The following is a 27,975-nucleotide window of genomic DNA, read 5'->3' as shown; positions in this document are numbered from 1 at the left end:
AAAAAAAAAAAAAAAAAAAAAAAAAAAAAAAAAAAGAGGTGTGCCATCATCCAGGCTTTGTTGTTCCATTGATAGAGCACATGCAGAGTAGATTTAGGGACCTGAAATTTTCTGAAGTGTAAATGAGCATTGGCTTCAAATTAAAGTTACCAGGTACATTAACTCCTAACAACCAAGTCAGCCTGTTCTTTGAGGGTTTGAACAAGCTAGGCATTGACTTCTCTCTAGTTGAGAAAGTCCTAAATGGCTTCATCTTCCAGGATATGACTGTTTTGTCTACAGTGAAAATCTGTTATTTAATGTAAGCTACTTGCATTAATTATCTTACCTAAGTAACTTGCTAGATAACTTGCTGCAGCTTCTATGTCAGCACTTACTACTTCACCTTGCACTTTTATGTTATGGAGAAGCCTTCTTTCCTTAAACCTAACAAACCCACCTCTACTGGCTTCAGACTTTCCTTCTGCCAACTTCCTCACCTCTTTCAGCCTTCACAGAGTTGAAGAGAGTTAGGGCCTTGCTCTGGATTAGACTTCGGCTGAAGAGAGTGTTGCAGCCGGTTTGATCTTCTATCCATAACTTTCTCCATATCAGGAATAAGTCTATTTAACTTTCTTATCATTTATGTGTTCACTGGAGTAACAGTTTTAATTTCCTTCCTTTTCATTCACAACTTGGCTAACTAGTGCAAGAGGCCTAGCTTTTAGCCTATCGCAGCTTTTGATGTGACTTCCTAACTAAGCTCTATCATTTCTAGCTTTGACTTGAGCACTTAGAGGCCATTATACGGTTATTAATTGGTTTAATTTCAACATTGTTGGGTCTCAGGGAATAGGGAGGCCCAAGAAGAGGGAGAAAGACAAGGGAATGGCCAGTGGGTAGAGCAGTCTGAACACACACAACATTGTTTATCAAGTTTGCCATCTTAGATGGGTGCCGTTCATGGCACCCTAAAATAATTACAATAGTAACATCAAATATCACTGATCACAAATCACTAGCAAATACAGTGATCATGACAAAGTTTGAAATATTTCAAGAATTACCAAAATGTGACAAGGAACCATGAAGTGAGCAGATTTGTTGGAAAAATGGTGCCAATAGACTTGTTAGACAAGAGGTTGCCAATAATCAATAAAGCAAAGTATGACAAAACTGTGTATGCCTTTATAATAGCACTGGCTTTTCCTGTTCTTGTACAGAACAGTATCCCTAGAAATGTACTGGCAGAGACATAGAGGGCCAAAGATATGGCAGCCTCAACAGAATGCCACTGCCTTCACTTGCATTGGTTGGTGTGTTGAATGCTTGTCTACTTGTCTGATGCTCTTCGCAGATCTGTACTCCCGACTTGGTGGTATTCCTGGCTTGCGCCAATCAGAGGCTCAAAGAGAGATTACTGAAGCGTGCAGAGCAACAGGGGCGGCCTGATGACAATCTGAAAGCTACCCAAAGGAGACTAATGAACTTCAAGCAGAACGCTGCTCCATTGGTTAAATACTTCCAGGAAAAGGGGCTCATCATGACAGTAAGTTAGCTATACTTTTATATACATGTCCACTCTAAGAATGATCTTTCAGATGTCTAATTAACCTGTTCTCATTTAGAAACCCTCTCTACCTTAAAAAAGTGGCTTTTCTTGAGTGCCGATCCAATAGGAAAAAAAAATCAGTAATTTTTACCTGATTTGTCTTTTTAAGTCATAATGATGAAACTCCTTTTACTGTAGTTTGATTTTTACCAAAACCATGATAAATTTTAATGCTATTTAGAGTTCTATAGTCCCCAAATAAAAAAGTATTTCTAAATAATTGTTTGGATAATTTTAAGTAGTACTTTACCAATTTCTCAACTCTTTTGTCTTTGGAAACCTAATAAAATTGATAGAGTAAAAAACACATAGTTGACATAGTGTTATATTAGACTTAAATTGTAAGTTAGGCTTTATCATGATGTGCCACATAAGGAAATGAGATTCCAATGGCACACAAAAAAAATTCCTAATTGTTTGACTTGCTTAAAGAAGTTAATACTGTCTCAAAATGGAAGGCATTGATCTTTTTTGCTCTATTAACATAATGTTAATATTAATATAATCATAATTAGTTTGTTCTGTGTTAATGATCCTCAGTGTACCAATGAAAGATAAGACTGAGTCATTACTTAATACAGTTATTAAAATTCAGGAAGTTAGAGGTGAAAATTCAACCAAATTATGGTCTCATAACATTGGAGACTTTAGTATTAAAATAGAGGAAACAAAGAGAATCATTGGCCATCTAAAGAAAACATTTTATGGGAAGAAGACACTAACGCCAGAGTATAAGTGGATGGTGGCAAAACTCAGCAGAACTCTTCCCCCAGCCCTTGGGTCCTTCTCATCAGACCAGAGATTCTTGTCTAGTGGGATTACAAGGCCCAATAGACAATCTGATTAATCTTGTCTAGTGGGATTACAAGGCCCAATAGACAATCTGATGAAAATGATGCATTTATGTCTTAATAAAAGTTATAAAAGATTTTTTTTTAACCAATTTTAGGTAAGTCTACTGAAGCTCGTCCACAGGGCTCCTATGACCTAACAATTACTGAGTTAAAAAATCTCTGTATTAGACTAAGATGCCCTTAAATCTGAGAGAGTCACAACACTTGAATAAAAATCTCTTTGTAATGTTTGTAGCATTGTAAAGAAATATTTATTAGGATTCGCTCTTTGAGTCAAAACTGTCATGTCAGAGAATTATAAATCTGATCTGAAAATTGTTCACAATGCCAGAGTTCATTTTATGGTCTAAAGGAGACATTAATAGGAAAGATTCAAGAAAATCATGTTGGATGTTTCTCCGGTTATTTTTTGTTGGGATTGTTCCTTGTTTCTCTTGCAAATTACCAATGCTGACTTCTGCGCTGTGTCATGAAAAAAGGAATTTACCCTACAGACCAAACCCCTAACTGCAAAGTGCAGAGCCAGGGTTTTAATTGATGTTTGCAGGGCTTAAAGGTATTACCACAGTGTCTCTGATTACTCCCTGCTTGTCACGTTCGTCATCACAAGCAGAGCAGATTTCCCAAATGAATGCAGAGTGGGGATTGTTAATTTACTAATATTTTGCATGGAGGTGAAATGCCATTGCCTCTAATTGAGGGAGTCAATAACAATGTGGATGACAGCCTGTAACCTCACTGCTAAAACCAAATAAGCTTTAGGATAAATGCCTCTAATTACTGGGAGAGTTGCCTTGGAAAGTCACCTTTTGAAAAGTGGTGAACACAAACACAGGCTAAGCTCTGAGGAATAGCATTTGAAAATTTAGTCTGACAGAGGAGCAAGTATTGCATCCAGAATCATATGTCCTCCTTCAGTATGTGGATCATAGTTCAGTTTTAGAACTACAACATATTTGGTAGCATTTCTGCTTTTAAAGATGAGTTAAGAAATAAAAAGTGTCATTCTTGTTAATCACAAGCATATTAAGATTTTAATGAAAAAACTGGGAGTTAATAGGTCAAACCCAAATGTTTCCTTTTCTCTGTCATTTTTTTCCTGTTACTTCCACCTGCCCATCCTAATTTATTCATTTAGTAAGTATTTATTGAGAACCATTAGGTTGCAAGTCACTCTGCTAAATGCTAAGGATGCAAAACTAAATAATCAAAAGGTAAGGATCTTTATTTTATTCCCTGACATATTGCAAAGTCCTAGAACAGTACTGCCTGGTATATACTGTGCTCCCAGTAAATGCACAAAGCTGAATAATTATTTGTTAATTAACTTAGTTTCATAGGAATCAACACTAACACTTAAATACAAGTACACTTACCCCTAAACTGCCAGTGCATAACTATTGGTTAATTATCACCACCTTCCCTAACATCACTGCACAGAGTGCTGGAAAAGAAATCTAAACAGCACAAACCCTCAGCAGATTTGGCAATTCACCTAAACAAAAGAAAGACAATGATACTTGATAATAGCTTACCCAAACATATCCATTCTTCTAAAATTACTGAGAGGAAAATTCTGTCATTGCTTCTCAATACTTGAGGTTGATGAATTTGTAAATAGGTAACATGCTGAAGCTGTATTTCCTTTAAATACCATCACTTATTGTATCCTATTTAAATAGTCATTCTTATGTAACCAAAAGGCTCATTAATTCCTATTTGTTGGGTTTAGTAACCGAGACAGAATATAGTCAAGGAGCTTGGGGCATCTGGGTGGCTCAGTTAGTTGAGGGTCCTACTCTTGATTTCGGTTCAAGTCATGATCTCATAGTTCCTGAGATTGAGTCCTGTGTCCAGCTCTGTGCTGATGGCACCAGGCTTGCTTGGGATTCTCTCTCTCTCTCTTTCTACCCCTCCTCAGCTCATGCCCACTCTTTCTCAAAATAAGTAAATAAAAACAAATAAAAGGAATACAGTCAAGGAGAAGTTTTCAGAAGTTAACAAGAAAGGCTATCAAGGTATTCTGGAAGATACTTGAGTGACAATGCTGTATGTGTGTACTGGGTATATGATCCTGTGAATTGTTTTAAATTCACTTTTTAAAAAAATTAAGTAGCCAGTGCCTTCTGGCATGAAACCTGATACTGATAGACTCTCAGTGTGAAAAGCCTAGAGGACACATGAGAAATATTTACTTTGACTTGAACAAAAGACAGCTTATAAGGAATCACAGTGTTTGGGCAACAGACATTTATGAAATCCTACTGTGTGCAGAGCCGGCAAGGCCGGGCTGCCCTCCTAAATGCCTCCTTCATTTAGGAGGATGGATGAGTAGTCCCCATTTAATTTACTTATTAACATAGATCCTTGTAATCCTTATTTTAAAATATCTGGAACTAAATTAAAATGTGAGTAATGTTACTTTTATTATTGTGGGCTCTAAAACCTGAGATACATGTTATGACACCAGTTTCATTCTCTGATCTTTTGTACAGAAAGGAAAATAAAAGGACTGAGAGATAAAGCTATTTGCTCACAAAGTGCAACATACATATAGCAAAGCAGCGTCCACTGTTCTGGGAGCAAATTAGGCTGCTTCCTAAACAACCTCTCCACACGGTTGTGGTGGGGACAAACAGATACCAAATCTGTAGCTGATTCTGGTATTCTGTCTTGGTAACAAGCAAACACCAACTTACAACTTCTCCACACGCAGTGCATGCTCAGTCTCAGTGCTGTTCACACTCCGCAGACAGAGCAAACCAACTGACTCAGTGAAAGCATCTCCTTTCAACGTGGGAAATTGATGCCAATTATACAGCAAACGCATCATCAGTGCCTGATGGATAAAAACACTCACACCAGAAAAGGCAATATTCTCATTGTGAGGATTCATGCGGGCAAAGTTTACAGGAAAAATGAGGACAAACTTAAACAATGAGCATGCTTCCTTTTCCAAAAGAATGTAAAATGTTTTGTTTATTATATTATTTTAGACGTCCATGAACTAGAGTCCCCAAAACCCCAGTGCCCAACTTTTATATCATCTAAAGTAGAGCTTGCTTTGATACCAATGAAAGATGGTTAAATGATGTGGATAAAATCAAGATAATATTTGGGGCACCTGGGTGGCTCAGTCATTTGGGCCTCCGACTTCGGCTCAGGTCATGATCTCACGGCTCGTGGGTTCGAGCGCCGCATCGGGCTCTGTGCTGACAGCTAGCTCAGAGCCTGGAGCCTGTTTCAGATTCTGTGTCTCCCTCTCTCTCTGACCCTCCCCTGCTCCCACTGTCTGTATCTCTCTCTGAAAAATAAATAAAACATTAAAAAAAAATCAAGATAATATTCAAGCGAACACATCTGAAAGATTCACATGAAGGAAGCTTCACTTCCAAATATTTTGATGGACAAGTCTAAGAATACTTTAGTTAAAGCCTGTGCTGTTTTCTGTGGGACTGGCTTTCACAGCAGCTTGTAAGTTTTTTCAAAGTAAAATAAAATGAAGAGACAGTTGGTAGCTGAATGTCATATCATACTAAGAGCTTCCTATAAACTATTCTTTCAGCCCTACAGTTTGTGACCCGAAAATGTACAATACACACATATACATTTCTAGCTGGTCACGTTTCCAAGAGACACTCTGATCAGAAGAATAATTCTGACAATAGTGTCAGCAAACATTCCATGCTTCTAGAACTAGGTCTTATTTTACTTTAATATGTTATGGTGAGACTTATTGGGAACATGAGTAAGAAAATCATATTTTTGGTAAAGTTCTTGAACTAAAATTTTTTATATTGAAGACCAAACTAGTTGCTCTTATGTTGATCTTCAATATTGATTGAAGCAAAGAATTGATCAATGTCTTTAAAGAGGGACGGCAGTGTAGTTAAATTAAGTGACTAAAGGGGATAAAGAAGAAGGAGGAGAAAGGGGAGGAGAAGGAACGAGAGAAGAAAGAGGAGAATGAGGGAAAGAAGAAGGGGAAAGAGAAGAGGGAGGAGGAGGAAGAGACAAGAAAAAGGAGAGGCATGAAAAACTTCCAGTCAGGAAAATACAAAAAAAATTATGAGTAAATGATATCTTAAAAAACAATAGCTAATAATTTCTGAGTACTAAATATATTCTGGATACTATTCAAAGAGCTTCACAGGTTTTAGGTCATGCATCTTAACTAAATCTCTATCAGACAGCTACAGGCACATCTCATTTTATTGCACTTCACAGATGTCTGCATTTCCTACAGATTGGAGGCTTGTGGAAACCCTGCCTCAAGGAAATCTATCAGTGCCATTTTCCCAACAGCATTTGCTTACTTTATGTCTCTGGTTCACATATTGGTGATTCTCACAATATTTTGAACATTTTCATTATTATTTGTAATGGTGATCTGTGATTAACGATTACAACTGACTGAAAGCTCAAATGGTGGTTAACATTTCTTAGCAGTAAAGTATTTTTTGTGTTTATTTTTATTTATTTCACACATACATGAGGTAGGGAGGGCCAGAGAAAGAGAAAGAGGGAGAGGGAGAGTCCCAAGCAGGCTCCACACCGACAGTGCAATCCCACAAAGCCACGAGATCATGACCTGAGCCGAAATCGAGAGTTAGACTAACCGAATGAGTCACCCAGGCACCCCGGGAATAAAGTATTTTTAATTAAGGTATGTAGATTGTTTTTTAGACATAATGCATTTGCACACTTAGACCATTGTTAGTGTGCACATAACTTTTATATGCACTGGGAAACCAAAACATTCATCTGACTGGTTTGATTGTAACAATTGCTTGACTGTGGTAGTCTGGAATCATACCTGCACTACCTCTAAGGCATGCCTGCATTAGTGTTCTATCCATTTCGTAGATGAGAAAACTAAAGCTCATGCAAGTGTAGCCGGCCCGGGATCCCACAAGAGCAGTGGAGCCTCAGTCCTGACCTAGGACGCTCACCCCAGAGGAAGCATTTGTGATTGCTTTATCATCCCTTCGTTGAACCTTGACACTTACACGTTCTAGACTGTGAAGAGAAAGCCCACTACTGCTTTCTCCAGACATTTGTTGTTTGATAAGCACCTCTGTTCAGTTGTAATCTCTTCATTTCTGTTTCTCAGAAAAAAATAAGCAAAAAAACCCACTCTGATGGTATGTTATGTGGAGCGGTTTTAAAAAACTAATTTGACTGGGTAACAGATGTCAAATAGTTAAGATAATTCATAGAAGTAATACATCTGAGCACATGTACAAGAAAGCAATGTTACCATGAATGGCCAGTTGTGGAGCCTTGTGCTTTTATTTCTACTACACATTATCTCCTTCCCTTGCCAACTTCTACGAATCAAATGTAAATCCATGGCTGCAGGCAAAACCCTATCCTTATTTACTAGGAATCTTATTATTCATCTTATCCATTATGACTGTTCTTTTGTAGTCATCCTTTCAAACATTTTTACTGAGGGCCTATTGCATGCCAGACAATAGCACTCTCCTGTGTAAAAGGGCCCACACGAGGCACTGTAGGGAATCCAAAGATGATGTGGAGATAAATTTGCCTTCATGGAGTTTGTCTACAGACAGTGATGTAAGCATAAATAACTTGAGAACAGCACCGGAAAGAAATAAGTGCCACCCACAGAAGTATAGTAAGCCAGGAGGAGTCAGGGACAGGGGAGTGACTTCCTCTTAGAAAGATTGGGAAAAGCTTTCCTAGACATGGACTCTTGAGGGGCAGGTAAGAGTTGGAACCCAGAAATGGGATGGAAGGACATTATAAGTGGATGTAAGCAGACGTAAGGCATGTAGGGTATATAATGGAGTTGTGAGAATTAGAAGGGTGTGGGGGCCATATGCTCAGATCAAACTGAAGAAGGCACTTCAGTGCTAGACTAAGAGGGAAAGGCTATTTTGTGGGCAGGGTGAGCTTTAAAGGCCTGGAGCTGAGGAGTGCCCTAACCTAATGAGAAGTATAAGCTGGTAGTTGCGTGTAAAATATTGAATAGAAGAAGCGTCTAGAAGGGATTTGACAAGGGCCTAGGGTTGGGATAGTGACCGTGTGTGACACAAGGTTTTTATTCTTCCTTAATCTTACAACCATCTGGAGCTGACTGCAAACATGGGAGTAACTGAAAAAGTGCTTGAAGGAAATTAGCATGCATAAATCAATGGAAATGAGATGTAACATAAATTGTACCGATGTAACTATTTTGATTTCCCATTTGGGTAGCATTCATGGCAGAGTTAAAAGAAAACAGGATAACAAAAGAAAAGGTACATATTAAGAATGGTGGTTAGCCAAAACACTGTGAAGTGATCTTAAAATCCAAGTAAAGAGGGGAGCCTGGGTGGCTCAGTCAGTTGATCATCTGACTTCAGCTCAGGTCATGATCTCACAGTTTGTGGGTTTAAGCCCCATGTTGGGCTCTGTGCTGACAGCTTGGAGCCTGGAGCCTGCTTCAGATTCTGCCTCCCTCTTTCTCTGCCCCTCCCCTGCTCACACTCTGTCTCTCTCTGTTCTCAAAAATAAATAAACGTTAATTTTTTTTTTAATCCAAGCAAAGACACAGCAGGATCAGTTGAATCACCGGTTAGTCTTTCCACAAATAATTGTTTCAAAATAATTCAGAGTGAAATAACTTAATGAATTAAGTAAAAAGTTACAAATATATTTGGGATTATTTATTTTCTTGGCAGACAGTTCTACAGATCTTATAGATATAAAAACGTAGCCCCATTAAAGCACTGCACAGTAATCTGTTATCATCAAAAATAAAAAGTTTATATGTGTTAGGGATATGTGTGATTATAAGAAATGGAATGGCTGAATAGCTGTGGCTTAAACAAACAGGTTTATTTGACATGTGTAAAAATAAGTAGAGATGGATGATCCAGGGGTAGTACAATGACTTAATGGTGTCAGCAAGGAACCATGCTCCTTCTGTCTTTCTGTTCTACCCTCTTTAATGTATTTCCTCATTGTAACAAAATGGCTGCTGCTGCTCTAGTCACCAGAATTACATTCTAAAAAGGACAAAAGGTTTAGTGCAAGGGCTGGGCAGCTTCCTCTGTTTTGCTTTGTTTTTTTAATGTTTTATTTATTTCTGAGAGAGAGAGAGAGACAGCATGAGCAGGGGAGGGTCCGAGAGAGAGGGAGACACAAAATCTGAAACAGGCTCCAGGCTGTGAGCTGGCAGTCAGCAAAGAGCCTGACGTGGGGCTCGAACCCATGAACTGTGAGATCCCACGAACCATGAGATCATGACCTGAGCCGAAGTCGGATGCTTAACTGACTGAGCCACCCAGGCACCCCCAGCTTCCTCTGTTATACTTCATTAGGAAAGAAAAGCTTTCCCATAAACCCCTCTCTCTCCTTCACTGACTTGTACTTAAGTGTCATGGCTCAGAATGGGATCGCATGTTTTCTTTCCATTGCCATCAAGGAAAGCTGAGAAATGAATTATTTAAAAAGGAATTAGGGGGGCGCCTGGCTGGCTTAGTCGGTTAAGCGTCCGACTTTCACTTAGGTCATGATCTCGCGGTTCGTGGGTTCGAGCCCCGCATTGGGCTCTGTGCTGACTGCCAGCTCAGAGCCTGGAGCCTGTTTCAGCCTGTGACTCCCTCTCTCTCTGACCCTCCCCTGCTCACGCTGTCTCTCTCTCTCTCTCTCTCCTAGAAATAAATAAAAAATATTTAAAAAAAAAAAAGGAATTAGGACAAATATTGGGTAAGCCAACCTATAACAATCACTACAAGGGAAAAAAAAACTATAAATAAATAAAAAATAATTCAATTTTCTCTGTTTAAAAAGATACAGGGACCGAGGAGAGTCCGAGTGTCCTTGCACCAAATTAAAAAAAAAAAAAAAAGATATGGGGAAATACATTTGCTAGTCATTCTGTTCAAAATGGTTAAAGTGGAAAGTGTCTTTGCTTAATATTAATGGCTACTTTTCAGCAAGTGCTTTTAACATCCCAGGATCTCCATTCACTTCATATCTAATTCTTACAACAGCCCTTAAAGTTTGATGAAGGAAGCAGGCTCAGAGAAGTTTAGGAACACACTGTAAATGCTGGAGTCAGTAAATAAGGGATTTGAAGTTTGAAATAGATTCTGTCTCACAGAGTCCATTCAGTCAATAACAAGGGATTGAGCGAGACTTGTATCTAAGCAAGGAGTCAACCTCCCTCTCTAAAGAGTCAGAGAAGTTATTGATAATGTCATATTAATGTGAACTGCAAGATGTTCTTGACTGAGAAATTGAATTCTAGGAGAAAGAGAGAATGACTAACATAACGTATTAAGTGCTATGCCATCTGCTTTACAAATATTTACCTCTTTTAATCACTCAACCCTGTGAGGTAGGTATTAAAGTGCTGTAAATGTGCCAGGTGTTTTACCTAAGTTATCTCATTTCAGGTAAGGACAGGAGTTTGCTGCCCTTTTGTAGATAAATCCTAACCCACACAGCCTGACTCTTGGCTCACCCACTCCGTGTCTTATTAGGACACTGCTGTTTCTTCTGTCCCTGCTTCACCCTTCAGACTCCGTGCATACTACTGCATGTTGTCCTCTCTGTGCCTAGCTCCCTCATCTATCATTCTGCCTGTCACCTTGCCAGCTGCTGTATGGCTTGTACCCAGGCACAGCCCCAAGTATGGTGCTGCATCTCATTTACCCAGACCTAGCAGATAGGTTGTAGGCAGATACACAGACAGGCCCTTGTTCTGAAGGAGCCCATGTAGAAAGGGGAGGAGAGGAGATAAACAAGTGGCCTCAATGTACAAAGGGCCACAAGATGGAGTAAATTCCCTCTGCCTTCTCCATGGTAAATCTGTGGGACTGGATGAACTTAAAGCTCTCTGGGACAATCCATGGAGGTTACTTCATGCATTCAAAAAGTAATCAGGGGTGCACCTGGGTGGCTCAGTCAGTTGAGTGTCTGATTTTGGCTCAGGTCATGATCTTGAGGTTTGTGAGTTCAAGTCCTGCATCGGGCTCTGTGCTGATAGCTCAGAGCCTGGAGCCTGCTTTGGATTCTGTGGCTCCCTCTCTCTCTGCCCCTTTCCCGGTCACACTCTCTCTCTTTCTCAAAAAATAAATACACATCAAAAAAAATTTAAAAACAACAAAGTGTAATCAGGCATTTGAGATTACTGAAAGAGGAGTCCTAACCATTTCCAGGTTCAAGGCTGGAAATTGGAGTAGGTGGACAGAAAAGACTGACTCAGGAGACTGAATAGCCAGGAAAGGAGTAGGGAAATAAAAGGAATTGTATCATAACCATCCTAATTTCTTGCTGATTCCCACCTCCCAAATTTTGGGACTTAATTAAGCACGGTATAAAGTAAGTTTAAAAATACATTTGTTGGCGTGCCTGGGTGGCTCAGTTGGTTAAGCATCTGACTCGATTCATGGTTCATGAGATCAAGCCCTACGTGGGGCTCTGCACTGACAGTCTGGAGCCTTCTTGGGATTCTCTCTCTCCGTCTCTCTGCCTGTCCCTGGTTTGCTTGCATGCACTTTCTCTCTCTCTCTCTCCCTCTCTCTCTCTCTCTCTCTTACTCTCTCATTGTCTCAAAATAAATTTTAAAAAATAAGTAAAAGGATGTCTGGAGGTGCCCAGACGGCTCAGTCGGTTAAGCTTCCAACTCTTGATTTTGGCTCAGGTCACAATCTCATGGTTTGTGAGAGAGAGCCCTACCTAGGGCTCCATGCTGAGCATGGAACCTGCTTGGGATTCTCTCTCTCTCCCTCTCTCTCTGCCCCTCCCCACCCACACACACTCTCTCTCTGGCTCTATCTCTCTCTCTCACTTTCTCAAAATAAATAAACATTTTTTAAAAATAAAGAAAAATAAAAGGATGTCTGGAGAAAAGAAGTCTGGATATGTGTAAATTGTAGCATGATGTAGGCTATTTTCAGTAACCAACTTATTGGGGACTGTGCAGCCAGAACAGTACCAGATACATAGAGAGTACCTGAAAATACTTGTTTAATTAATGCATAGATTAATGAGTTGGACTGAATAAATTCATTCTAGTAAGTCGAGTGTGAATAAAACTTGTTTAAACTTCATTTATTTGGGTTGGAAAAGTACTTTTCAGTAGTGTTTTAAACTCAGGCTTTCAAAAATTCATGCCTTCCCCTGCGGTCTGGCGTCTAACCAGTGCCAATTCACAGGTTATTTGAAAGTATCAGCAGCCATGAGAGAGTTCTCAGAGAATACCACAGAGTGCACTTCAAACTGTTTCTACAATTGCCATCAAATTCAGGAGCAAGAAAGAAAAAGAGAAACAATGGATTTTTTTTTTTTTTTTTGGTAAAGAATCCTGTTTCTTACCTGAGAATTTTATCTAAAAATATCAAGATTATTGTGCAATGTGAGATGTGATTTCTTCTCTATCCTGAAACTTCTGCTTAAAAATCTGAATACAGACACCACCATCACTTGACATATACTTGATAAGGTTTATTTTTAGCTTTTCTACCAAGGCTTCAGAGTTCATATGTTCATGACAAACTTATTCTGACAGGGAAGTTTCAGAGGTCCAAGAAGATTACTTGGTTCTTACAAATGAATTCAGCAGTAACTCTAGAAAAACCCTGCCTTGGAAGATCTTAAAGCCTCAGGTGAAATGCTCCTCGCTCTGTTAGCAATCTTGGTTGACTACTGCTTGCTTGTAGTTGCCTGTTCATCTCATCAATTCAATCTGAATTCTTAAAACACTGAAATTGGGTCTTAACAGTATCGATTCATTAATTTCCTAAAATTGCATAGGTAGGCAATTCCATAATGGCACTGCTCTTCTATATATTCTGTGAAATGATAGTGAAAAATGCTGTTGGTAGTTTGATGGGGATTGCATTATATCTGTAGGTTGCTTTGGGTAGAATGGACATTATAAATATTGGTTCCTCCAATACATGAGCATGCAATATCTTTCCATTTGTTTGTGTTGTCTTTAATTTCTTTCATCAAGTTTTATCATTTTCAGAGTACATTTCTTCCACCTCCTTTATGAAGTTTATTCCTAGGTATTTTATTCTTTTTGGTGCAATTGTAAATGGAATCGTTTTCTTAATTTCTCTTTCTGATACTTCATCATTAGTGTATAGAAATGAAATAGATTTCTGTATATTAATTTTGTATCCTGCAACTTTACTAAATTTAGTTATCAGTTCTAGTAGCTTTTTGGTGAAATTTTTAGGATTTTTGATATACAGTATCATATCATCTGCAAATAGTGAAAGTTTTACTTCTTCCTTACTAATTTAGGTACCTTTTATTTCTTTTCCTTGTCTATTTGCTGTGGCTAGGATCTCTAGTACTATGTTGAAAAAAAGTGCTGAGAGTAGATATCCTTGTCATGTTCCTGGGATTGTAGGAAAAGCTCTCAGTTTCTTATCATCTTCTATTTTTTGGAATACTTTGAGAAGAATACGTACTAATTCTTCTTTAAATGTTTGCTAGAATTCACCTGTAAAGCCATCTAGTCCTAGACTTTTGTTTGTTAGGAGTGTTTTTATTACTGATTCAGTTTCATTGCTGGTAATCAGTCTGTTCAAATTTTCTATTCCTTCCTGATTCAGCTTTGGAAGCTTATGTGTTTCTAGGAATTTATCCATTTTTTCTAGGCTGTCCAATTAGTTACCATATAATTTTTCATAATGCTTTCTTATAATTCTTTATATTTCTTTGGTGTTGTTTTTTTTTCTTCCTCTTCTTTCATTTCTGATTTTGTTTGAGTCCCCTCTCTCTCTTTTTTTAATGAGTCTGGCTAAAGGTTTATCAATTTTATTGATCTTCTCAAAGAACCAGCTCCTGGTTTCTGTAATCTGTTTTAGTATGGTTTTTTTTTTTTTTTAGTTTCTATTTTATTTATTTCCATTCTAATCTTTATTATTTGGTTTTGGGTTATGTTTGTACTTCTTCTAACTCCTTTACATGTAAGGCTAGACTATTTATTTGAGATTTTTCTTACTCCTTGAATTAGGCCTATATTGCTGTAAACTTTTCTGTTAGAATTGCTTTTGCTGCATCCCAAAGGTTTGGGACTGTGGTGTTTTCATTTTCTTTTTCATTTTCATGTATTTTATTATTTCCTCTTTGCTTTCTTGATTAACCCATTCATTACTTAGTAGCATGTTATTTAACCTCCATGTATTTGTGTTCTTTCCAAATTTTTTCTTGTGGTTGACTTATGGTTTCATAACATTGTGGTTGGAAAAGATGCATGGGATGACTTACATCTTTTTGAATTTGTTGAAGGGCTTTGTTTTCTTTTTAAGTGTTAGGTCTGTGTTCAAATTTTATTTTATTTTTTGATGTTTATTTATTTTTGAGAGACAGAGCATGAGTGGAGGAGAGGCAGAGAGAGAGATCCTGACCTGAGCTGAAGTCGGACCATTAACTAACCGAGTCACGCAGGTGTCCCTCAAATTTTAAAACTTACACTGAGTATCAGATATTTATTTTCTTTCCACACCTTCATAAGGTAAATCAACATTCTTCAAATAATGCACATTTCAGAAACAATGTGCATCTTACTGAAGCAAAAGCTCCAGGAGGGAAACTTGTTTTACTGATTTTTTTTTACCTCTCTATTGTAAACTCTCAAAACACTGCCTGGCACACAGTAGGTGCTCAGTAAATATTTATTGGATGAAATATAGACTTAAACCAACACCATAATCACATCCTGGATGTGGAGACATAAAGAGAAAAAGCATGTGGGTGGGGGAAGAAGAAGAACATGACCAGATGACCAGACAATTGAAAGCAGCACTATTTATCAAAAGAGAAGAACTGGGCCACTGTTTAAAAACTCAGTGACCAGATGCAAAATGATCTTGGTTCTAGGCCATTAATTAGCTATTGGCTTTGCACAAGTTACTGAAACTCTCAGGGCGTAGCTATGACATTTGAAAACTAAATCTCCTAATACTTAGCTCCTAGGTAGGTTATGGAAATTGATGAGAAAAGGTAACTTATTAAACACAGTGCCCAAAACAGAGAGAGTCCTACTCAGACATAACAATTGTTATTATTACTTTGATGGTATTGCCTCCTATACTGACCAGAAGTATTATTATTCCTCATGCAACCATATATGCATGCTATTTTCTTATCTTGATTCTTTTATTATATTGGATTTCTGACAAGAGAGAAATTCCTATTTTCCAGTGACATTTTTAAAGTCTCAGGAAGGTGGTTGCTGCAGTTCCTATGAAATGATGAGCAGAAAAATTGAACACAGCTTAACAGTCTGAAGAAGCATTGCCAAACCTGTCACCCCTACAAAAGCCCTTCAGAAGCTATTTTATAGGCTCTTGGTGTTGATTTTTCTCTCTTCTCTTTTCTTCTTCCAATTTTGCTTTCATTGCCTTCGTTGATTTCTCCCTGCTTTTTCCCTCACTGACCATAGTCTCAGTAGACATCAAGAACATTGGGTACAGCAGCCACTTTCATACATTCTTCATGCCTGTGTTATTAAAAAAAACCCTGCTCAATTTCTAATATATTCAAGGAAACCCCATGCTAGGGCAAAGGTGAAAAGGACTTAATGATAAATATGACATTAAGCAAAACATAGTGTGGTGTGGTGGGTCAAAGGCTGGCTTTGAAGTCACAAAGACCAGGGTTTGAATCCTGGCAAGTTTCTTAACCTCTCTAAACCAGACTATCTTCATCTCTAAAGTGGGGATAGATTTAACTGACTTGCAAGATTAATTAAGGATTAGAAATGATATGAATAAAGCACTCATATCACATGGAGAGGGGAGTAAGTAAATAGTCATTAGTGTAATCCATACCCCATGTCCGATAACACTTAGAAAGAAATCTAACTGGGGGTGCCTGGGTGGCTCAGTTGATTTAAGCATCTGATTTTAGCTCAGGTCATGATCTCATGGTTTGTGGGTTCGAGCTCCATGTCAGGCTCTGTGCTGACAGCTCAGAACCTGGAGCCTGCTTTAGCTTCTGTGTCCCTCTCTTGCTCTGCCCTCCCCTGCTCATGCTCTGTTTCTGTGTGTCTCTCTCTCAAGAATAAATAAACATTTTAAAAATTCTAAAGAAAAAAAAGAAATAAATCTAGCCAAAATATGTACTAAACAATAATAATGAATAATAGCTTACGTTTGTTTGCACTTCATTGTGCTGAACAACATCATGCAAAAATGTTTTTGGAAGATGACTTGTGCTGAATTCTCTTATATCACATGCTCAGTCATGTCCAAGGTATCCCCATTCAAAATGATGGGTTCCATGGGAAAGCTAAAATCCACTTCTGAAAGCTACTCATTACTTTTCAAAATGACTAAACTAGGAGACAGCACCAACAGCCACTTATCTTAATGGAGACATTTTTTCAGAAGGAATGTCAACCACAAGTCTGTCTTGGCAGATGCATGCTATGTTATTTTCTGTCATTTTACTTCTTACCATTGGCAAGCGGAGCTGCCTGAAGGATGGGCAGCTTTTAAGTCTCTAGCAAGAGGAAGAGAAATGGAGTCTATTTACTTCTGTTTTTAATTCTTTTTATGTAAAAGTCTTACGCTTCCTTTTTCAAACAAGTAATATTTATGGAGAAATTGTGTGCGTGTCTGCGTGTGTGTGTGCACCCGCGCCCATGCGTGGGTGAGTGAATGTTGAGGGTGAGGGATGCAAACGACTATAAGAAGAAAATAAAAGTCATCTATTATTCTGCAACCCAGAAATAACCACTGCTAACATTTTGGGTCTTTTCTATGCAGTGTATTTCTATGATATTTTGACAGCGTGGTAGCTGAAATCATATTGTAGCCTGCTTTAATTTTTTTTATTTGAAATTATATCATGAGCCTGTTTGCAAGATATCTGTTGGGCAGTTTACCCCCCTTAAAGCCTCACTAGTATGGCCTAGTGATTCTACTTCACAGAACTGACATGAAGCCCAAATTAGAAAAACTGTGAGGGTCCCTTGTAAGTCACTTCTAGAGCACACAAATGAAATTGTTATTTATTCTTATCCATATCTTGCGGAGTTGAAAGGTCCGTATTTATTAAACATCTTCCGAGCACCCTGTAGGTCACTCTGAGGATTCAGAAAAGACTCAAGACAACTTCTGACCCCAGAGAGTTTATATTCTGGGCGCAGAGATGAAGCAAAAACATAAAAACCTTAGAGAAAAGCAAAGAGTGAAACTCTCCTTTTGACTACAAGTAGAACTTAGCTTTGATTATTTAAAAAGAGTTCTCAGATCTTGAATTCCTTCTATCCTTGGCTCTTTCAGTTTTAAAATGAGTCATGCTTTAGAGAATTATTTTTTCTTACCTCAGGCATAATTATAATTTTACTCATGATAATGTAATTTGCCAGTTGAATAGTAAATTTCCAACCCCCTCCCTTTAAAAAAAAAAAAAGAAAAAAAGCCTATTTTTATAAACTCAGATCATTTATAATGATTGGTTTAAATTAAAACCAGTATTTTTATGGAGGAAAAAAAATCCCCTGAACTCAAGGAGGAAAAAAAAGTTTTAAGAAAAGGAAAGAAAAGAATCATAAAATCAGAGAACTCCTAAAGATTCTGTTGATTTATGTTGTAGAAAAATATTTAAACTCTTTCTTTTGCCACAAGCATGTAAGGGATATTTTTGCATAATTATCATGTTACCATGGAAAATTCATATGTGTTTGGTTATGTCTGGAACGTGGAATTAAGAGTGATTTTTAATTTTTTCTTCTCTTCCTCTACAAATTTTCCTACTCTAATGTAAACTTTGTTGATAATCTGAAAAAAGAACAAAATGATTAAAAACTGCATATGCTTGATGATTAAAAATTACAGTAAGTCAGCCAGTTCAAATAAATAAGAAGTAGGAGAATTCAACTGAAATAAACAAAACAGCAACGTAATACTTACAGGAAACCGATGAAATATTTTCCATAAGGGAAAAGTACATACTAAGCTTACTTGAACTCTGTGTAAAACTCTCCCCAGATAATCCACTAGCTTAGCCTCACATTATTTATTTGGTTTATGGTATGTCAAACAACTGTCAAATATAGTGACAGTGTTTTTTCTCCCTCCATGAAGCCTGCCAGGAATTAATGGATCAAAAGTTGTCCAAACTAAATAACTTTCAGAACCAGGAATTGAGTTAACAGACCAAGGGGTGGATCTTGGGTTAGCTAAGGTTCAGGGAGAAATTGGTCATGCGACCAAGTGCAAAGCATAACAAGATTTAGAGGAAGATGCAAGAAGAGCATAGGAACAAGGCTAAGTGAAGCAGTCAGCACAAGGAGAAAGAAATGGATTTTCTTAGGTCTCAGCCCCTAGAAGGCACTAGGTTGTTTGTCCACTCATTAACTTAGTGATGTACTGTCACTGGTGAATAGATTGTAATTGAGTAATAATTGCCTGAAGAGCAATAGAGTCTTAAGTAAAAACAACATCTTAAGGCTGGGAGAGGAAGATGAGCCAAGGAGGGGAAAAGAAAGTGGCCAAAGATGTAGGCTAAAGGGGAACTGGGTGCCGTAGATGCTCAAGAGAGTCAACTGTCCTAAGATGCTTCTGTGAGAAGTCAAGTAAGATGAGGACTGGAAAAAGCCTATTTGTTTTAACAGTTGGAGGGTAGGTCATGAATGGTATCGTCCATTGCTGGTTTGGTGGATTGACAGACGGAGAGACACCAGATTGGAGTAGGTAGAGGAATTAGTAGGAGGTGAGAAAATAGAGCTGGGTGGGCAGGTGTCGAAAACTCAAGACATTTGACTGTGAAGGAAAGAAAAAAAAGCGAGAAAACAAAGCATTAGTTAAGGAAAGAGTTTTGTGTTTGTGTGTTGCTTGGTTTTGCTTTTATATCATACTGTTTTTGTTTTAGGGAGGGGAGACCAGCATGCTTCAGTGCTGGTGGAAGGGACACAGGTAAAAGGAAGACTCTGAATCTATGGATGTAAACAGCCAAATCTAAAAGTTTAGAATAGACCAAAACCAGCAATTTAACTAATTTCAACAAATATATGCGAAGTCCTTATGGACCAGAGTTTAAAAATCAACGAGATAAACTCTCTGCCTTTTAGAGGCTATAGTTTGATAGAAACTCAGTTGTAGGAAGGGTATTTAGGGCAAGAAACAGAAGGCCATGTAATTAATATCTGTCAAAACAAAGTCCAGAAGAAAATTACCAGAAAAATGAGAGAAAAGCAATGCAAGCCCACACGCCAGTACAAACTCTCTCTTCTAGCCTGGTCTCCCTAACATTCCCCAAACGTGCCGTCCTAGCTCAGCTTCCCAAACTTTGCTCCTCTTGCTGACCTTGCCCTTCTTCCCTTTCAGGGCCTCCTTTTTGTCCCTCACTAGTTCACCTCTTTCCCCTGACTATCCCAGCCTGTGTCAATCTCCTCTGCTTCTGAATTCCTTTACTCCTGAAACTTCACACTTGTTATCAAGTGTTACATTTTCGCTCTCAACTCTCTCTCAACTATTTCCCAGGAGTCAGTGCGGTATTAGGGGAAGGAACCAACTTTGGTTTCAAAGTGACCTGCGTCAAATCTAGCTTCTGTCACTTCCTGAGCAAGTCCTGTGTCTAGTTTCTCCATCTCTAGCATGGGGAAATAAATCTACCTTGGAAGGTTTCTGTGAAGAGTAAACAAAATAATATGTGTCAGAAAACTGATATAGAGCTTGGGCTGTTGATCCAGACTGTGTGTTCAACTCTGGGTTCTGCTGTAGCATCTGTGCAGTTACTTAACCTTTGTGATCTTTGACTCCTCTCTAATCTCACACCACACATCATCTATTAACAAATCCTACTGACTCTTCCTTCACAATATATCAAAAGCCTACTGCTTCTCAGGACCTCTGCCACCCTAGCCCAAGCCACACGTCCTGGACTATCAGGATAGCCTCCTAAATGGCCTCTTTGCTTCCAACCTTGTCCCCTGCAGACATAGCAACCCAAGGAAACATTTCTAAAAAGATTTTTTTCATGTTTATTTATTTTTGAGAGAGAGAGAGAACACATGCTCACATGAGTGGGAAAGGGGCAGAGAGAAGGCTACAGAAGATCCAAAGTGGGCGTGGTGCTGACAGCAGAAAGCCAGATGCACGGCTTGAACTCATGGAACCACAAGATCATGACCAGAAATTAAGTCAGATGCTTAATCGACTGAGCCACACAGGCACCTCCCAAGGAGTCATTTTTAAAAGCTAATCAGGTTATGTCATTCACTGTTCAAGACCTTCAACGGTATCATCTCAGAGTAGAAACCAGAGTCTTCGCCTTGGCCCACAAGGCCCTGTGTCTGCAGGGGTAACCTATTACCTCTCTCCCCTCACCCCTCCTCCTTTCCTCTTTGTTAATTCCACTTCATGCACTACCTCCCTGCTGTTCTCAGAGTCCTCCGGGCACAGTGGCAACCACAGGGCCTTGCTTTTGTCATTCCTGGGGTGCTCCTCCCTGGAATCCACACAGTTTGCTTCTTACCCCCTTCAAGCCTTTGCTCAGATATTACCTTCTCACTAAGATCTTATTTGACACATGATTCAGAATTGTAGCTCCTTTTCACCACACTCCCTATCTCTTTTACCTGCTGTACTTATCTCCAGGACCTTTTACATTTATTACCTTTTAATATATCATTTAATTTATCTTATTTATGGTCTGCTTCTCTCCATTACATAGTAAGCTCCATGAAGGCAGAGATAGGATTTTTGTTTGTTTGTTTTATTCACTGCTATATCCCAGTGCCTAGAATAGTCCATGGTATGTGGTAGGTGTTCAGTATATGTTTACTGAATGAATTAATAAACTTACAAAAGCAGAAAAAGAAAATAAAGTCCTACAGTAAGAAAACTATTCACTATAGCATGGTACATTTAAACAGTGAAATGTTTATAAACATTGTGTAAAATTAAAAATTATAACATTTTCTTTTAATCTTGAAGGAAACATTGTAAAATCTTATTTCTAGGTGATAATATTACAAGATATTTCTTTTATCTTTTATGTAACTCTTTTATTGCCAAATATCGCACATAAACATTACTTTTATAAAGTGCCTTTCAGAAACCATGTAATGGAAATATCATTATCATCATAGCTACTATTACAGAGGATATATGAACAGGTGCTTAGCATAACCAAGTTGTGCAGTCAGACAGGTTTAGATGCTATTTAGTCTCTTTAAGCCTCCATTTGTTTGTCCATGAACTAGGCTAACAGTACCTCCAGAGAACCTCTCTGAAGACTAAATGTATATAAAACATTTGGCCCAGTACGTTGTAAGCTTTCGATCATTTGAAGATACTATTGCTTTTTTGTTTTGTCATTATTATTCCACATCTGTTTAACCTATAACTGTAATATGGATAAGACAATTACATTAATAGAGTTTAGGAATTTGCCCAAGTTCACATAGCAAGTGAGTGGCAGAGCCAGAATTCTCACTGTTTCTATTTAGCTGCAAAGCCCATTACTCTTTCTATTCCATCATTCTGCCTCTGCTCCAGGAATAAAGATTGCCCATTTTTATTTTCACTGTGAGTACCAAGAAGTATGGTATCAAAGTTATCAGTACTCAGCTACTTTGTTTTTGACTCTCTGGTTTGAATGAATGTGTGAACATAAACCATATGTCTTAGAGTTAAATTATCAGGACATAATGTGTGGTTTTAACTTGTGGATAGTTTTCAGTTTAAAATCTCTCTGCTCTTCAATAAGGTCAAGTCATAATGACAAGGAATTGCCACTGGACTAAAATGCTAGTAAATTACTCAGTGATTTAAAATTGGCTTTTAGCTTATATATTCTCTAAGCGGAGGACTTGGTGGTTTTTCAAAATTTCTTGAATAATTATAATTAATGCATATTAACCTTTACCTGGCATTGTTAAATGTCAGTGATCTGTCTGTGAGTAGCATCATTAGAAATGCCAAGACTCTGCAGTTACTTTCTACTTTCTACTTTGGTCTTTGCTTCCAAAATTAATTATTCTCAAGAGAACTTGTGAGGTATATTATAGAAGGTTCTTTTTTTCTTCTGATTCAATAGTGTGATAATAGTTTAATAGTTATACATATTTAAAGATAAATATATATAACCTTATTTTAACAATTCAGCTCCACTAAACAATCAAAAGTGTCCATGCATCACTCCTTTAACATATACTATTTTGCTGTTCATACCAGGATACCACATGTTTGTTTTGTTTATTTTGTTTTGTTTTTTAAGTAATCTCTCCACCCAATGTGGGGCTTGAACTCATGACCCTGAGATCAAGGGTCACATGATCTACGGACTGAGACAGCCAGGAACCCCTGTGTGTTTCATTGAAGTGGTGTCATTTTCATTCTTTTTCAAAGGAGGTTTTGTTATCCATTTTACAGATGAGAGCACTGAGACTCAAAGAAGTTAAATAACCTTCCTAAAATTAGACAGTACATGATAAAACCAGATTTTAAACCAAGATCTAATTCCAAAACTTGTTTGCTCTCTAATACACAGCCTCAGATTTATTCAAAAGAATATACATTTTAGCCAGATCGACTTTTAAAACAACAATCTAAGTTAAAAAAAATGTTTTTTTCATGTTTATTTTTGAAAGAGAGAGACAGAGACAGAGGGTGAGCAGTGGAGGGGGAGTGACAGAGGTAGACACAGTACTGGAAACGGGCTCCAGACTCCCAGCTGTCAGCACACAACCCAACACGGGACTCAAACTCACGAACTGTGAAACCATGACCTGAGCTGAAGTTGGAGGCTTAACTGACTGAGCCACCCAAGAGCACCAAAATAGCAATCTAAGTTTTAAAGGGAATATTATATTAGTAAATTGTTTTTTCGATGGAAACAAATGCTACTTTTATTTTCTCTAATTTTCTTTTTCAAAGAAGTAATATGTACATCTCTCTTATAATGTCATAGGCTCTCCCAAATTATTCAAGTTCATGCAATCTTCTGCTATCATCCTAACCTGTTATCATACTTATAATCTTTGTATCTCTTATATCAAATAAACATGAGAATTAAAAAAAAAAAACGTGAAGGGCGCCTAGGTGGCTCAATTGGTTGAACATTTGATTCTTAATTTGGGCTCAGGTCATGATCTCACAGTCATGAGACAGAGCCCTGAGTTGGGCTCTGTGCTGGATGTGGAGCCTGCTTAAGATTACCTTTCTCCCTCTCTCTCTGCCCCTCACCTGCTTGCATGCATTCTCTCTGTCTCTCTCTCTCTCTCTCTCAAAACCAAAACAAAACAAAACAAAACATGGGAATTATGTTAATTTTGCCCTCTACGTCTGTATTATCTGAAGACAAAATGGGACCATACTGCCTTTTGTATAATATACAATATATGAAAATGGCAAATGTGAAATGTTTAAATTAAGAATTTATAAAATTAGAATTACTTGTATTACAAGGAAATGGTATTTTATTTCTGAAGTAATCATTACTTTTAAAAGGTAGCAAACATTTAAGTAGTTCCAGGAAGCAGTTTGACACAAGCATTCAGGTTAATCATAACTTATTAAAGGAAAATAGACAAGGTTTGGAGTTTAGAGTACAGCCATGCTCTTCCAAAAACAAAGTCAAAAACAAAAACAAGCCTGTAAAGCTACTCCCAGTTCCTGCCATTTTTAATATGACATTTACTATCGCTGTGAGATAGCAAGTATATCTTCCAAGAAAGTCATGTAATTTCCGTATATTGCTTTTCTTCCCAAAACAACATCCCATGCTGTCAGGGGCAACTTTTCTCAGCAGCATGTTTCTGCCCTTACAGACTGAGGCTGAAGTGCCAGGAGCAGGTCCCAGTGCATCTGGGACCAGATTCAGGCAGACGCCTTCTTCTGGACCCTGGTTCTGCTCCACTGGCTCTCCCCTGCTCACACCTATCCCAAGCAGCGGGTACACAGCATTTGTTTTCACACTTCACCTCCAGCCCTGTGCAGAATTCCAGCAGTGAGCTTGGCTGCCTGACACTTCTTCCCAGAAGTCGCTGAAAGTGATTAAGCCTCAATCTCAAAGCTGAAAGGGAGCAAATTCTACCTTCCAGCCTCTAACAAATCCAATTCTCCACGTGTCTCACAAACTCCCAGGCAGCCTCACAGCCTTACAGGCTCTCTCAAAGTAAACTTTCACAACAAGCAGAAGAAATTGCAAACAGACCGGGGAGAATTTGGATGACAATTTATTTTCCAACTTCATATCTGATAACTGTAAATAATCTAGTGTATCCTAGAGAATGAGCTTTCAAAACTTCAAAGATGGATCAAGATTGTCGGAAGGGACAATGGAACAGGGTAGACATACTGAATGACATTCCTCCTCTTGGCTATTCTCCCATTTACTACAGTCTCTTGTACCAAATGCCATGGATTCTGGAAGGAAAGGAGTATTTTTTTTTAATGTTTTATTTATTTCTAGGAGAGAGAGAGAGAGAGACAGCGTGAGCAGGGGAGGGTCAGAGAGAGAGGGAGTCACAGACTGAAACAGGCTCCAGGCTCTGAGCTGGCAGTCAGCACAGAGCCCGACGCGGGGCTCGAACCCATGAACCGCGAGATCATGACCTAAGCGAAAGTCGGACGCTTAACTGACTAAGCCACCCAGGCGCCCCGGAAAGGAGTATTTTTACCTCACTTGTGTAAGGTGTGAGATACCAGACTCCACCCCCGGCCCAGTGCAGGTTAGCAGTGTGGGGCCAGTCCAGGCTCCAAGACCCTACCTCCCAGCTGGGCATTGCTTCAGGACAGCCCAGTACCTCAGTAACCACTCAAGTACCTTTGGGGTTATTTTGGCTGTCCATCGCTATCCTGAAGTTAACACGGACTGCCATGCTTTGTTCTACAACTCCTTTCTAAAGCCTTCCTTTACTAGTTCTGCTTTTTATTCTTTTTTTCTTTTAATCCTCTTTTCATTGGCTGCTAATTTCCATCCCATAGTGAACAAGAGAGGTTGTGGGCATGGAAAGATTATAAACATCCACACTCTCTTTCCATTCACATGTCTTCACACAGTTGAGTGGCTTCTCTCTTGCAGTCAGAAGAGAGAAGCATAAGTCAGTCTGCTTATGCTCTGATTCATGATAATGTGCTTTTATTCCTACTGAAAGTTCTCATGACCCAGAGCCCTTCTTGGCATTATTTAGAGCCTTCCAAGAACATATTTATCTGAATTACCTTTTTAATGTTTATTTAGTAAATAAATAATAAATAGCCCCTCCCCTACTTGTGAGAGAGAGCACAAGTAGGGGAGGGGCAGAAAGTGAGAGAGACAGAGAATCCTAGGCAAGCTCCACACTGTCAGCATGGAGCACTCTGTAGGGCTTAAACTCATGAACTATGAGATCATGACCTGAGCCGAAACCAACAGTTGGATGCTAAACTGACTGAGCCATTCCGGTGCCTCTATGTGAATTACTTTTTTTTTTTTTTTATGTTTTTTATTTATTTCTAGGAGAGAGAGAGAGACAGTGTGAGCAGGGGAGGGTCAGAGAGAGAGGGAGTCACAGACTGAAACAGGCTCCAGGCTCTGAGCTGGCAGTCAGCACAGAGCCCAACGTGGGGCCCGAACCCACGAACCGCGAGATCATGACCTAAGCGAAAGTCGGACGCTTAACCGATTAAGCCACCCAGGCACACCTCTATGTGAATTACTTTAAAGCAACAGTCTTAGCCTGACTGGAGCTGGTTATCTAGTCTGTCTAGACAAGCAAGACAGGTAAGGGCCCAACCTTACAATAATCCCCAAAGCCTAGAGACCTCTAGATGGAAAGAATATTTTATAGTCCTGGGGTAGTGTTTGGAAACGGGGCTCCAAAGGAGGTAACAAAAGCAACAGGTTTGGGAATCAATTTGATGGCACTTTTAGGCCTGTTAGTAAGTCCCTTCCTGTCTGGAGTCTCCTGACATGGTTTATTTTTATTCTCACTGTTGCCTACCCCTCAGACACGTGAGAATCTTCTCTAAAGCGTGGCTGCAAAGAATATGGGCTTCTAAGTGGTGGTAGTTCTGTCACCACCTGCATGACATTGGAGCAGCTTACCTTCTATTGGCATCAGTTTGCTTTACTATAAAATAAAAATAACTCCTCTTCCACAAGGTTTTTAGGAGCATATTAAAAGATACTTTGTGTGAGGAGCATAGCATTTAATAAATGTTTGATGCATGAAAGTCCCCATCATTTCACTGCTCCATATTTTGCATACAATCTAGAGTAACAGAGGGAAAATTTTTCAGTTATCAAGTTCTGGTACTTAGTAACACTCCTTGGGGAGATTGATTTTGGGAGAAGGAAGAAAGATCAAAATTCTGTGATTGAATTAGTCATACCCAGGCTGCTTGACCCTCTCAGAAATGACCTGGGGAAGGGACATGTACACTCCTTCAAGAAAGCATGCCCTCATTTGAACCTTTGGATTTCTCACATCTGCTTTCGATTTCATTTACTGTCCCTCCTAATCCTTACTGATGCAGCAAGCACTGTTAGCACTTGCTTATCTTTGATAAATCACAAATAATAACCCACTCTCTTTCATACATTTTTAGCAACTGACACCAGATCTTGAATTCTTCTAGTAGATTTTTTTAAAAATATGTTTCCTTTGAAATTGTGCAGTGAATTTTAGAAAAGTGCCTTAAAAAATTCCAAGAGCAAAAATGGCACAACATAGAGAGAAATGCATGTCATTTCCTCTTTCATAGTAACAGTGGTGAAAATGCAGAGACTTAGCCCGATCAATTGTGATAATGCTTCTTGTATGAGCACTTAAAATAAAAACCTAAAATAAAACGCACCAAACTTTAGACATCGAGAGATTCCCCATTCCTTTTCTGCCATTTTCTTCATGGAAAAAAAAATGATTATCAAATATCAGAGTTCTGGGGAGTAAAAACAAAAGAAAATCTTTAACAAAATTGGGCTTGTGATAAAATCTCCCCATTTACTATTCGGAAACAGAAGTATGACATTTTTAATACATTTAACTTACTAATGTCAAAACACCAATGTTTTAGAATGAGTTTATGATCCCCTTTCTCTCTTTGAACCCCCCAAATATCTGCCAAATCTCTGTATATAAAGAGTAGGATTTACTCATGCAAGAAGGGTAAAAGGAACTTTGGGAAGGCTTCTTACTACCTGAATGGAACTTAGATAAAAATCTTTAGCTACAATTTTCAAATATGCTTACATTCCTTTTTGTAAATACAATGTAAATAGTTAGATATAGTGTGTGTACCTATAAGATGAAAGCATCTTGTATGTGACTGAGTGCCCAATTTTTGTTCTTAGAATTTTGGCATGAGCACTTACCAATGAAGAATGCCACATAAAAACCAATTTAGGGCTGCCCTGTATTCTATTGTAGGGATCTAATTTGCTTGGCCATATTTTTATTCTTTGATGTTTAGTTTTCTAAGTCGTTACCATTATAAAGATATAACAAGCCCGTTTGTTTATTCATGTCCACACTTTTAATTATGTTTTCAGAATTGGTTCCAGATAATAAAATTTCTGGTTCTTTCTTGAGAAGAATTCTGTCTTAATGGCTAG

The 27,975-nt window shown here is 38.5% G+C and overlaps 1 protein-coding gene across 2 annotated transcripts in view; it reads left to right on the top strand.

Annotated features, from left to right (window-relative positions):
- AK5 (adenylate kinase 5) overlaps positions 1-27,975 on the top strand; it is a 233,373-nt gene that overhangs the window by 51,240 nt on the left and 154,158 nt on the right. For both annotated transcript variants that reach the window (XM_039257066.1, XM_039257067.1), the window contains exon 6: positions 1,337-1,528. In XM_039257066.1, coding sequence (XP_039112997.1) covers positions 1,337-1,528 — 192 coding nt within the window. The remainder of the gene's footprint in view (positions 1-1,336; positions 1,529-27,975) is intronic.

This window comes from Hyaena hyaena, unplaced genomic scaffold (genome assembly GCF_003009895.1).
Source record: "Hyaena hyaena isolate Hyena2069 unplaced genomic scaffold, ASM300989v1 scaffold_601, whole genome shotgun sequence".
NCBI lineage: Eukaryota > Metazoa > Chordata > Mammalia > Carnivora > Hyaenidae > Hyaena > Hyaena hyaena.
Note: the sequence above shows the minus strand (reverse complement) of the source record. Positions and strands in the feature narration are given on the sequence as shown.